This window comes from Penicillium rubens (assembly GCF_028828025.1).
Source record: "Penicillium rubens strain IBT 27055 chromosome Unknown utg000004l_segment0_segment0, whole genome shotgun sequence".
NCBI classification, from domain to species: Eukaryota; Fungi; Ascomycota; class Eurotiomycetes; order Eurotiales; family Aspergillaceae; genus Penicillium; species Penicillium rubens.
This window is the reverse complement of record NW_026890602.1, coordinates 2,843,642-2,856,330: the sequence shown is the minus strand read 5'-3', so window position 1 is coordinate 2,856,330 and position 12,689 is coordinate 2,843,642. Positions and strand designations below refer to the sequence as shown.

Sequence of the window (12,689 nt, the reverse complement as noted above, 5' to 3'; positions counted from 1 at the left end):
GCTGTAGGGTATCTCCGATTGAAAAAAGGAATAAAACTTGGGTCTTTGCGAGCGGAGACTGCTCGATGTCCTGGTGGATAATTTTTTTTGGATCGCAGGCGGAGGAAGTTTTTTTGCCGGCTGTTTGCATAGTTTGCATTGATAAGATATAACATAGCCCTGAGATGGACTGTGACTTCCAGCAGGCCTAGCAACGCATTAAAATGGATATTTCTATTGAATTCTTACATAGAATAAGACTGGCTGATATATGGAGGTCTAAGGGCAGGTTTCTATGGAAGCCCTATGAGAATAAAATGTAGGACATTGTCTCTGAACAAAGCACAGATGGCCCGAGTCGCAACTCAATGGCAACAGATGTATACAGTATGCTAATAAGCGACATGAGCCACCTAGACTCTGCATGGACAAGATGACTCCTAGTGTCATCGACCAAGCCCCACGGTATATTACTCCTTGAACAAGTGTGGCTTATATCACCCGAAACAAACGCGAAACGCCGCTGAGAGAATCAACGCATTAAACATATCTCATCACTCATTGCTTCATGTCTCATCAGTGGGCGCAGGTGCAGAGGGGGCTACTTTCACAGATGCCAGTTCTGATCCGCCGCCACTCTGGCCGCGCTTCCGGCCGGGAATATGGAAGCCGAAGGACGAGGTCGACGACTTGGGCCCGGATGTTTGCGCATCGTTACCAGAGTCACCAAATCTGGAGAGAAACCCCTTCTTCTTAGGTTTCGCCTCGTCATTTAATCCTACTTCTTCGAAGGTTTCTTCCTCCATGATTTCAGACTTGCTGAGGCTATTGCATTGAGTCACCGACGGGGTTAATCGGGAGAATCGAGAGTCAAGAGAAGTTCGAGACGGAGCAGCATCGGGATGGATGATGGGTGAGCGGGCAGATATATCCTATGTTGGAAAATTAATGTCAGTTGGGTTCACGCGGATCAGTTCGGGTTCGCGGGGGCATACAAATGATCGGCGATAAGAGTCAAAGGACTCGCGAGAAATGGAGAAAGGCTCATTGTCATCAACTAGATCTCGGTGGTTGACGGATTTGCTGGAGCCCGGGTATCGGCGCCAGAAACTCGGTCGTTCTGGAGGAGAAGGCTGTCGCAGTAATTAGCTGGTGTATCACATTTTCCCGATCACACCCAGCCTATACCGGAAGATAGACACCGCTGTCGTTGACCACTGGGGACCGAGGTTAGTACTACAAGAGAGGAAGTCGCCACAGCAGTCACAACAGTCGCAGCAGTGCGGGGATTCGAACATACCACTCAATTTGTACTCGGTGGGTTCATCGTGGCTATTGCGGATCGGTATGGGCGCAGGACGTTGATTTGGAGAGAGATGGTTGTCGTCCAAGGCAGTGGTATCCCCATTGGGTTGGGACTTCCGTCCAAGAAAGTTGCGAAATGGAGGCATGGTTGAGGAAGTCAAGTCTGGGGGATTCCGGGGATTTCCCCTGTGAAAGGGTCCCTCCCTGGTGGGAAGTGCCCCATCATCCGATTCTTGAGCCTACGTCATCCAAGAATGAGATAAAAGTCGAAGAATCCGCCAATACTAGAATGGAATATAGAAAGGAATATAGAATAGAATAGAGTGAAATATATTATAGAATATATTATCTGCCCTGACCCAATCGACTTATATGTCTAACCTCCACCAGAAACTGATATACTACATACTTAGGCACTACATCGTTCTATATAAACGCACACTACTTCCACTTATACAAAGACAGGAATAACATTTACTTCATACATTCAAGCCTAATGAATAAACCTTTAAAGCTACATATATCAGAAACAAAAAAAAGCGCACCCTTCAACACCCACGAACACCCAATTAGAAAGATCAGAACATTCCACATCCATGCATGGATTCCTCTGATATTTTCCATCGCAGTTCGCTCGAAAAAAGATCCACCTGCAAACAAACTCCATAAGCAAATCAGACCCAAGACCAGCCTCAATTCAGAAGCCAAATCGAGGCTTGGACTGATGCCATGCATTTCGCTATCGCTTTCGTAATGGCAAGTTTCACCAGCAATTGACCTACACTGACAACGCAAAGGACGAAAAAAGATGACTCGGACATGTTGTTGGTTCCTCTTTTTTTTTTCTCGAAGTTTTGCTGTTTTCGCCTTTTTTTCTTTTTCTTTTTCTTTTTCTTTTTCTTTTGTTGTTGTTGTGAGAAGCTAAGTGGCATTGTTAGGCTCAAGGAGACTGGCACTGTGGTGGCAATCCAGGGAGCGAGAGTCGGATGGGTCGAAGACGGCGTTCTTGCGCTCTTCGATGAAGTAGGCTGCGTAGAACAGGAATGTTAGTCAAGGAACTTCACATATGCGTAAACAATGATACAATGGGATGTGACGTACGGGTAATCTGAATCATATCAAACCAGCGGATGGCGTGCTCGTCGCTACCGTCGACTGCCTTCAGGATACCATTGTCCGGACGGAAAGTGGCCTTGGGAGGAATGTGGCGCATGCGCAAGAGCATCTCCAGGATATCGGCGAAGCGGTCAGACTGGTTGAAGTAATAGGGAGGACGCTTGTCGAGGGGCCACTGGATGGATTGTTAGTGAGAGATCATCATGAATGAGTAGACAGCCACTTACGCGCTGAGAAAAGTTCTCGTTGTCCCATGAACGGAACAGCCAGCAGGTGCGATCGACGCAGTTCAGGAGGATGATAGCGACAATGAAAGTATCAAACCAGCCACACTTCTGGCGCTGGAGGAGTCGACGTTCCAGATCATTGATGACAAACTTGCTCAGCTGGGAGGCACGCTTCTCCATAGCGGCGCGCAACTGACTGCAGAGAAGTCCGTACGATTCTGGGTCAGAGACCTCCTCAATGGGGAGACGACCCTCATCCGATGGCTGAGAAAGGGAGTGCAATGAATTCGGAGGCAAAGTAGGGTTGTAGTAAGTTTTCCAGGTGAGTTCTGTGTCGACGAGAATATGGGTCGCGACCCACAGCTCCAACACACGTTCCAGAAGGATATCCTGTAGCCATGTTAATATACGTCTTCACATTCAATGTTAAATAACATACCTTCTTTCCCTGGTTGAGTTCGGCAGCAAGCAGCAAAGTGGGCTTCATGAAAGGCGAGGTCTCTCGCTCGTAGAAGTAAGAGGCGTTTTTCTTGATGTACATTTCCAACTTGCTTGGAATGTCATCCGAGTCTGCGTCCAGGAGGTAGACTTCTTGCGAGGGTCCAGCGAACTGGTCATCTCCAAGGGCTTGCAACTGGGGGTCAAGTGCAGACACTGAAGTGCGGTGACCTTGCAGTCCACTGAAAGTCATGAAAGAATTGCTCTCCTCGAAGTGAGTAACTTCAATGCGACCAGAGTAGTGTTCGAACTTGATTTGGTTTTTGATGCTGTTAGTATCATGATAGGCAAGTGTAGAGTTGAGATCTAGAGTCTGAGTCAGTATGTATTCGAAAAGAGCAGAACACGAACAACATACTCGCATTGTAGAGCTCAAACTCATCGGAAAGGCGGGTGCGCAGGCACGGGTGCTTCCATAGACGAGCACTCTCCACGCTAGCGCAAGTTGTGCAAGGGGTATCGCCAGAGCACTATTCACATTGTCAGTAATGTTTACTCATCTCTCATATCCGCATATACAAAAATACAAAAACACTTACAGGCTTCTTTAGCATTCGGCAACGAAGGCATGCACCCTTCTTCCGCACGTCTTGAACTTCACGGCGTCGTTCTGCAGTGAAACGGCCCCGCACCTTGGGCTTCATCGGCTTGGTTGAGTTACCGAACTCGTTCACAAATCCTTTTGCCTGGGTATTTGGGTTCATCGCAATAGGGCGGGGGTAAGATGCCGCACGCTGAGTAGCAGCAGTCAACGAGGGATCATGTTCTTGCAGGCTGTCGAAAAGAAGTTGCTCATGTGTGGACAGCTGCTGATTCCACTGGTTCATCTTCATGTCAGAGTCACTGTCAATTGACATTCCTTGAGGAACCATCTCATTGGCGGAGGCTGCAATCATCGACAGTTGTGACTGGCGCGCATTAGACGTAGATTCAGGCGACATGGACGCATCGCCGAGGGGCGGGGACATGGACGCAGGGTGTTCGCCTGGAGTGTGGCTTGGTAGGGCAGGAATACTAGGGGCGTTGGATGATTGGGGTGTCCCTGCAAATTGTTAGTAGTGTAAGTGTGTAACAGTGACAAAAGAAAAACATACCCTCGGCATTCGCCGTACCCTCGGCCTTGGAGTCAGGCCCTTGTGAATGTCCCTGGAATCCCTCTGCTTCGAGCGCAGGGTCAACAATCACGGTCTTGCCTCCAGCTGTCACAGACTGAGTGTAACCAGGTCCACGCTTGGTCACGTCCGAGGCGCCCACTTGCCGCGAGGCTTCGGCCAACACGTTGAGACCGTCGAAATTCTGTCGGTTGGGAAATCCACCATCGGCAGACTTTCCTTTACTTCCAGAGGGAGAATCTTTATTCGAGTCACCGTCGGTCAAGTCGGGGAGTTCGTGAAGTCGCAACAACACGCGTTGACGGTCGCGTAGGGGAATCGCCTGACATTTTTTCACCAGGTGGTTCGTAAGGCTGTCAATGCGACCCTTTGGAAACACCTCGCCGCAAGCTTTGCAGGTATGTTGGTAGCGATTACTCGCGTCTTCCAGCTTGGGGCCCCGGTGGAAGAACTCGAGGATGAGTTGGTTGGGTTTGCGACCCATTGTGGCGGGTGGCTGTTGACGTGTTTTTGAAAGGCTTTTCACGTGTCAATTAGCAGTCTAATGACAATAAACACTGAACCAGGAGGTATCGACGTGTCGTTCGCTCAGAATTGACAGTGTGTCCCGCCAAGCTGATACGTCTGTGGACTCGAATTAGAAACGTGGAATGTGGGATACGGAAGAAGAATCACACACACAGTCACTGAGGACTGGGAGGCCCAGGCCGTGCACCTCGATAGGACCAGTAGCCTCAGAGAGACTCGAAATGGAACAGAAATACGAAATCTCAAGATGATTGAATCAACGATGTGCGGGCAAAACCCAGGGCAGTAGAGGGCGGTCTGGGAGTCGCAAGGGGAGGGACACGCGATGGAGGCTTCACCGCACGAAAGGCGGTGATGTCTTCAAGGCGGTAGGAGAAAGGCGGTGATGAAAAGAAAAAGAATGTCTCAATATCAACTTGGAAATGAGACGAGGGAAAAAGGATGAGTTTTACGGGATGGGGTTGATGAAGAGGAAAAGTGAGTATTGGAGGGAGAGGAATTCTTAGTCACTTTGTGCCACTGTGACTTGCCTCTCTGAATCTGTCTCTCTCTCTCTCTGCTCTCTCTATGTATGGAAACTCTATGTATGGGCAATTATGCATGTATCATTTCTTTTTCATTTCTTTTTTTTTTGGAGATTAACAGTCTGTATCTAGTCGATACACAGCAATACAAATAATTAGTATACACACTATCCCTACATGTAGGAAAACCGCCAATCCGCAGATATCGTCATTCCTGTGACTACCTACCTAGGCATATCTCGGTCCTTCCTCCCGGAGACCCCATATTGTATGTAGGCAGTGCTGACAACAACAAGAATAATTTTGTCACCGCAGCTTACACAGCTCTGATACCGCGGATGAAACCGTGACTACCTCATGCCGTGGGAACCTTCTCAACAAATCCGGTGCTCGGGAGGCCGCCAGGGCACACCCAACAGAGCAAAAATCCGACGCTCATCCCGGCCCTCAAGCAGCCGGCCCCCATTCAGTTTCACTTGTTTGTTCCGGAGCACATCCGCATAAAGGCCCTTTTGGTTCAAGCACATGCCTTTCTTGCGTGCCAGCAATCTCATGCTCCGGTTGAATATATCATTCCCCGTGAAGTATATCAATGCCGCCCCGATCTCAGCATCAGGAACGAACAACAAATCGATCCTTCGCCATAGGGTGGTGCCAGGCAGGGATGATGCGCCGTGCCACTTAGATCCATCCTGGTGCGACGAGATGGCCAGGCTGGCCTGCAGAAAGCCACTATTGAACAATCTGGGAACAACCAGACCGAGCATCATGGTGCGGATTTGTTCCAGCGTGGCACCAGGTTTGGTGATCAGACAGTCCACGTCCCCACAGGTGAGTGCCCCGCGGCGGTAAGAGCCCCCGATGATCACCTGCATATCCCTGTCCACAGCCTGCACCGCCTTTCGCACGATCGCACCGTGGGCTTCAACCTCCTTGCGCGGGATTCGTTGCGCGAAGTCGCTGTGACGTTCCACCCCGATACGCTGCTGCTTAGTCAATGGAGCCCTTTCTAATAGATCCTTGAGAGACCTGTAGCCCTGCGCGACCCATTTGGAGGCCTGGGGAAGACCAGCACCATAGACGCCGAGAAATTCCTTAATTATCAAGTCCTCTGGGGTATGGTTGGCATTTTCAAGACGACGGAGGCGGTTGGTCAAGACAATTTCTTCGATTTTGTCAGCCAGCCGCTCTCCAATACCAGGGATGGCCCGAGCCTGTGCTCGTGTGGCAATCTTGTTTGGTTGCTTCCGCAAAGCGTTGATGGCTTTGCGGTATGCCATAACCCGCCACTGGTCTGCAGTCTGGGTATAGTATTCCAGCATTTGCTGTAATACTTCGATGGTCCTGTTATTTGGGTTGTCAAGTTTCGTGTCCGGGTCGAACTTCTGCATGCAGGCGAAACCTTTGGTCCAGTCAGGGTTATCCTTGGCTTTGCCTTCTCCGGCATATGTTTTTCGTGTCTTCGAAGTTGACTCTTCCTCTGAGCTAGATGTCTCGATATCAGAGACATCAGCAGCGGATTCCCCGACTGGAAACTCGACTGGATCCAGAGGCTGGTTATAAGGATCAGTTGTGTGAGCTTTCACTGACAAAGAAGTGGGCTTACCAGATGACTTGTGGCCTTAGCCTCATCTATTATATCATCCAGTGCATCCCGCTCCCAGTTTCCTCTTTTAGACGTTTCTTCAGTTGCAGTTTCATGGACCGGTTCGGATGTGACGGGGTGAGGCACGCTTTCGGGTACGGTTTCTGGTGAATCTTTTGGCAAGGGGTTTGGCGTCGGTTCCTCGACTAGAGACAAAGAACATTCTGGGGACTGGTTCTTGTCCCGTCGTGATGGTTTCAATGGAAGAGAACCAGGAGGTGATGGTTCTGCCACTGGAGACTTCTCTTTTTCGGCGGTGGTTGGGGTTCCACTGACACGAAAGCGGAGGTGTGCGGTATCAAGCACTGAACGAAATTGGATGCATTCCGATGGATAGGATTCGTTGACAAGAGCAACACTTGTCTGCAAGAGTTAACACTGAAGTCTGAATGTCGCACGGATGAACTGACTGGCAAAGATTCGAGTTTGAGGTAAGTAAGGAGATCGCTCGATAGCAAGCCTTTGTCCATAATCACATGAGTGACATCGGTGGCCCAATTTCGACTCCATCGTGCACCATAATCTTGCGCTCGTTGAATGCGCAATCGTCGGAAGGGAGATATGTCATTGTTTGGGAAGAAGACTGAAATAAGAGTTCAGTGAGAGTAGGCTATACAAATCTAGAGTACTTACAGAAGATCAATCCCTTGAAGATCTGCTGGTCAACTGGGATTATCTTAGCACTATTGGTCTTTCTTTTCTTTTGAGGAGGCCCTCCGCTCTTGATGGTAGGCATAGTTCCAGTCGTCCAAGGGCGGTTCGCAGGAGCAGGTCTGGAGACAGCGAGCGGACTGCTTCTCTCGCTTTGAAGGTCACACGAAGATATAGTGTCCGAATCTGCGCGAGGTGGATTACGCTCCGAGGAAAGAGCGATTATATTTGGCTTGGGTTTTTCAGGTTCTTTGTCTGCAAAAGTTAGGAGACTCCCCCAGCTCTTATCCTCTTCATCTTGATTATCCGAGTCATCCAGCAGGTCAATAGCTGCGAAAAAGCTCTTTTTAGTCGGAAACAGGTCCTTCATAGTAGGCTAGTCCGGTTTACAATAGAGGGGCGGGTGCCTGGGCCAGAGATGGGTCATTATATAGGTGCCTGGAGTCACCGTGGTACATCCGTGGGATGTCTCGTATAATGTTCGTCAGGAAAAAGGAAGGGTAATGGTCCGAAAACTTCCTTGGGCCACTTTGGGTGACCCTGGAGGAGGTAGAACGACAGCTTCTTGCAGTGGAAGGCGCCGGGAGAGGACGGCCTGCCGGCGATAGTTTGGAAGATGACGTGGCCCACGGTCAAGTACAGGGTCCTTGAACTATTCCAGGCGTCGCTGGCAGAAGGCTCGTTGCCAAGACAGTGGAGACATGCGAAGATCATACCGCTTAAAAAAACGAATAAAGAAAATTACACCATTGCAAAAGCATGGAGACCGATCTCACTCCTAGCGACACTAGGCAAGATACTGGAATTAGCAACGTAATAAATCTACTAGCGAGCTGGCCACCCCACCAAAAATGCGTCCATCACTTAGTCAATTCATCTATCCACCATGCCACCAATTCAGTTCCAATCCGCTAAAGATTCAATAGAGAGAGGGAGTAGGATCTTAAGCTATCGAAGCTTATTAAAATAAAGAGATCTCTTTAATTCGTGAGATTCCGCGCCCTTTTAAAATACCCCGTTTAACCCTTTCTTCACGTCTATAGTGCGAGAAATAGCGAACCTTCTCTTTAAAAAGCGCGGAACTACCCCGGTTCTTTCGGTCGGCGAAAATTAGGTGATAAACTATATGATGAACGAGAGAACCTTGGAAGGGTACTATAGTGAACTAATACTACTACCATATAAGGGGATAGAAAAGTAAAGCGAGTGTGATTTATAAAGAGTAGGATCTACTTAGCTATTTAACCTATATTAGGCTTATATAAGTAGTGCTAATACCTACCTAGGTAGCTAGGTAAGTGATACCTAAATACCTAAAGTGGCTATTATACAGAGAAAGTAAAAGACTAAATATACGGGAAGGGAGTAATTCCGGCTGACACTTCTTTCCCCCGTCTTTAGTATCTTAAATAGTTACATTCTCTTATTTTAGCTTCATACTTTGCTTGTAGACCTAGCACGTCACACATATACTAGAAATGCCGAGCGAGTGACGCTCTAGGTCCCTTATCTTAAACAAGCACCCGCCTTATAGCGGTAGCCCAGTCAATTGCCCCATCTTGCCATCTATACCGAAAGAGTCCTATAACTAGTTCCGTATCGTTAAAGATACGAGGGATATATCGGGCTTTGCTGTCTTTAGTGAAAGGTACCTAGAGTTCCTAGAGAAGGGAGTTGTACGGTCGTGCGCTACGCCATGTAAAGAGGAATATTCTAAGCCACTGCAAACTACTCTTTCAACGCGTATTCTAAGACCGGATTTCACGATGGCTACTTATCCTGAACACCACATAAAGGTGCAAGTCTTGTTCAGAGTGAAGAAAGAAAAGAATAGACAAACACAAAGGGAAGAGACATACCTCAGGTATGGTTCAGCTCTCGTGATGGACAGTGGAGAGAACAGGAAAGTACAGTCTGTATCCGCAGCGGTCATAACCAAGCACCTAAGGAATCCGAATATTGCCGTTCGGTGTCAAGGCGTATACACGCTTTGTGCCATTCACAGCCTTAACTGAGCCGCAGCAAAGACCCATCACCTGGAGCTGAAGGACCACGATGTGCAATGTGGACCTGGAGAGGTGTGAGGGTGTGAGGAAGGAAGAGAGAAGAAGAAGAAAGAAATATTTGCGGCGGGGAGGGGGGGGGGGGGGGGGGGGGTTTATACTTTCCCAGTGGCCCAGTGGCTGAAGACGACGAAGGAGCTGAGGTCGGTGACTAGTTTTGACTAAAAGGGAAGGCACCGCCTCATATGGAAATGCTTTTCTAGAGAGAAGATAAGAATGGTAGAGAGCTCCAGCAGCCGTTCTGAGTCCATTTCAAGGTATAAATGGCACCCTGAATCATCGTCAGCTCTTAGATACAGTTTCTGTCAGAAATATGGTGATCTGCATAGGGTTTCTGGCTATTCCACAAAATAATTTCTATTAATTCACAAGAGAATCGTCATAAATGGGGCCCGTGAATGATAACGGCACGATACGCCACAAAGCGTGCAAATATTAATAACTTGAGAGAATATCCAGAGACGCATTAAAACCGAACTCTCTGAATAGTAAAGCAAGCCATGCATCAGATTGAAATTACGGACGGCTCCGTCCTGTTCTCATTGTGTGCAGATATAGTCCAGGGTGGACGACGGTAAATACCAGACAGGCCAGAGCAATCATCCTGTGGATGTCAGCGGTGCATATGAGAGAGGGCTCGGTGTTCGACATACATTCCATCAAGAACTAAGAACTCCATTTCGTTCCGCATCAATTTGTTCCCCCATCCACCTGCCATCTCAGGAAGACTAGATATAGTTAGTGATAACTTCATGTGTTATATGGAAATGGACTAGCTCACCGGTAAATACAACGAATGAGAACTGTGGTATAGGCCCCAATCTCTGCAACCAATACCAACCACATTCTTTGTTGTGGCTTCTCAGTCGCGGCTTCTCCTTGGAAACCTTCGCGCAGATGCTTCCTTGATGCAATGAAGAAGTCCGACGCTAGTAACCCACACACCGACATTGTGGCAACCTGGAAGGCAATCCCAGCAATGATGATATTATTTCCCGTATTGATCATGGCTTGGTCGGTCCCCGCTGCATTGGCCACTCCTCCGCCAGCTGCTTGCAAAACAATGGATCCGACATCAGACCCAATGAATACCCAGGTGAAAAGTTTCGGGTTCATGCGCGAGTATTGTGGTCCAATATATATTATTATGTGCTTGAGGGTAAGATATATTCCAGCGGCAATGAATGTCGGAGCGAGAATCAGGCAGAAGATCTGTAGTCGAAACCCAGACGTTGACCATGGATTGTCGTGCATGAGGATTCGTCCCACATATCCGGCGGCTTCCATGAGTGTCCCAATACCAAGAGCTGCGAGGAAAGTCCATGTTCGCGTGTATATCCCGAGGCCTAGTTGACAAACTCCAAGGAGGCCGAAATAAATTGTGAAAAAGATGTTGCCGCCAAGGTTGGGATAGTAGCCGTATGTAGTTGCTTCGACAGGGCATTGGGAGGTAATTTCTGTGCAAATAGTCGACATTTTGAAGAGTGGTGAATATACAAAATAAAAAAGCAGAAGAAAATCTGCTCCTAAGAGCCCTCCAGGGCTGATATGTGCCACTAATCCTTTGTTGATCTTCCAAGGTTGGCTTGTATCGTTTGTCGTTTGTCGTTTATCGTTTATCGTTTATCGTTCCCCGCTCCCCAACTCTCCCATCCAACACCAACCATATCTACGGAGTCCGAGATCAAATCATGCATCGTCGATTTCACAAGAAGTCCAGAAATGGATGCAATCAATGCAAGGAGCGGCGTGTCAAGGTGGGTCCATATCTGTCCGACGTCTCCCATCTCCCATCTCCAGGGCTGGGCAGACCAAATACTGACAACACCAGTGTGACGAGACACGGCCCCTATGTAGTGCATGTACAGCTCGGGAGCTACCCTGCGTCTATAGCACACCCTGTCCTCGAAGATATTCCCCAACTGAGACCTCTTTGAAGCCAGAGCCGAAACCACCGGCCAAGCCAGCTTTCATATCACCAAAGTACCATGCCCAACATCTGCTGCTGATGCACAAATTCTCAACCGAAACTTATAAAAGCATATGCGGCGACCACTCTGACATAGAGGGCTGGCAGGTCCTCATCCCCAAGCTTGCTTTCGAACATGAATTTCTCTTACATGGCATCTTTTCCATCGCCGCGCTCCACATGGCAGCCACCAACGCAGACCCAGAACAAGTTCTATCTTACCTAGACACCGCACTGCAGTGTAATGAACTTGCATTTGCTCCCTTCAGAGAGGCTTTGGCCCACCTCACCCCTCTTAACTGCGACGCCGTATTTGCCCAGTCAGCGATCGTTACTATCATTGGCATAGCACTGCCTCGGCTGAACGCTCAGCATCGCGGTGAATCCTTCAGCATGATCGAAACAATGATGACTGTTTTTGAACTGCTGCAGGGGGCAAGTAAGATCTCACAAATTAGCAAACCATGGCGACAGGCAAGCATCTTCTTCAAATACGACTGGAGAGAGAATACCACCCTGGATCCAGACGTGGCAAATGCTATCGCGCAACTGCGAATGCTGAATGGCCCGATCGAAAGCACAGATTCAGCACAAAATAGCATTAACCAGGAAGCTATCGACTCCCTAGAAGACTCCTTTGCTAAATTCACCAATGCGCCGCATCCTGCACCTATCTTGGCTTGGCTCACCTACGTCAAGAGGGAATTTGTGCATGGACTACGCGAACGGCAGCCATTCCAGTTGTTGATCCTCATGAATTGGGCAGTTCTGTTAAATGAATTAGAAGCCAGCTTTTGGTGGGCTAAGGGCTGCGGGAAGGCACTAGTCGCTGAGTTATTGACTGAGCTGAAGGACCACAATGAGAAGTGGAAATCGGCACTGCAATGGCCGCAGCAAATGGTCGGAATATAATAAATAGATAATAAATCAAATTGGCGGAGTACCTATCTTGTTCAACTAGGCTAAGTCTTGGAATCCGAGAATTCCTGGGTCGCTTAGATGTGACCAGCAGCTGACTATGCTAGCAATCTCTTGAGAATCAGCTCGCAAAGCGACACCAAGGTCTTGGCCC

At 48.5% G+C, this 12,689-nt stretch overlaps 5 protein-coding genes across 5 annotated transcripts; 1 reads left to right on the top strand and 4 right to left on the bottom strand.

Moving 5' to 3' along the window:
• Window positions 1-545: 545 nt before the first annotated feature.
• On the bottom strand, window positions 546-1,430 carry N7525_011055 (uncharacterized protein; the record flags this gene model as incomplete). The annotated part of the gene is made up of 4 exons (XM_002560709.1): window positions 546-911; window positions 975-1,112; window positions 1,168-1,196; window positions 1,280-1,430. The coding sequence occupies 4 exons, from the start codon at window positions 1,428-1,430 to the stop codon at window positions 546-548; spliced, it is 684 nt and encodes a 227-aa protein (XP_002560755.1).
• A 775-nt stretch (window positions 1,431-2,205) lies between these two features.
• On the bottom strand, window positions 2,206-4,721 carry N7525_011054 (uncharacterized protein; the record flags this gene model as incomplete). The annotated part of the gene is made up of 7 exons (XM_002560710.1): window positions 2,206-2,312; window positions 2,386-2,575; window positions 2,628-3,017; window positions 3,067-3,431; window positions 3,484-3,595; window positions 3,665-4,167; window positions 4,220-4,721. 7 exons carry the CDS (start codon window positions 4,719-4,721, stop codon window positions 2,206-2,208), a joined length of 2,169 nt encoding a protein of 722 aa, XP_002560756.1.
• Window positions 4,722-5,663: 942 nt separating this feature from the next.
• Window positions 5,664-7,955, bottom strand: N7525_011053 (DNA-directed DNA polymerase IV; the record flags this gene model as incomplete). The annotated part of the gene is made up of 4 exons (XM_061215327.1): window positions 5,664-6,842; window positions 6,896-7,297; window positions 7,345-7,517; window positions 7,568-7,955. The coding sequence occupies 4 exons, from the start codon at window positions 7,953-7,955 to the stop codon at window positions 5,664-5,666; spliced, it is 2,142 nt and encodes a 713-aa protein (XP_061067839.1).
• A 2,470-nt stretch (window positions 7,956-10,425) lies between these two features.
• On the bottom strand, window positions 10,426-11,124 carry N7525_011052 (RTA1 domain-containing protein; the record flags this gene model as incomplete). The annotated part of the gene is made up of 1 exon (XM_061215326.1): window positions 10,426-11,124. One exon carries the CDS (start codon window positions 11,122-11,124, stop codon window positions 10,426-10,428), a length of 699 nt encoding a protein of 232 aa, XP_061067838.1.
• A 215-nt stretch (window positions 11,125-11,339) lies between these two features.
• Window positions 11,340-12,529, top strand: N7525_011051 (Zn(II)2Cys6 transcription factor domain-containing protein; the record flags this gene model as incomplete). Its single annotated transcript, XM_061215325.1, has 2 exons — window positions 11,340-11,405; window positions 11,480-12,529. The coding sequence occupies 2 exons, from the start codon at window positions 11,340-11,342 to the stop codon at window positions 12,527-12,529; spliced, it is 1,116 nt and encodes a 371-aa protein (XP_061067837.1).
• Window positions 12,530-12,689: the final 160 nt, after the last annotated feature.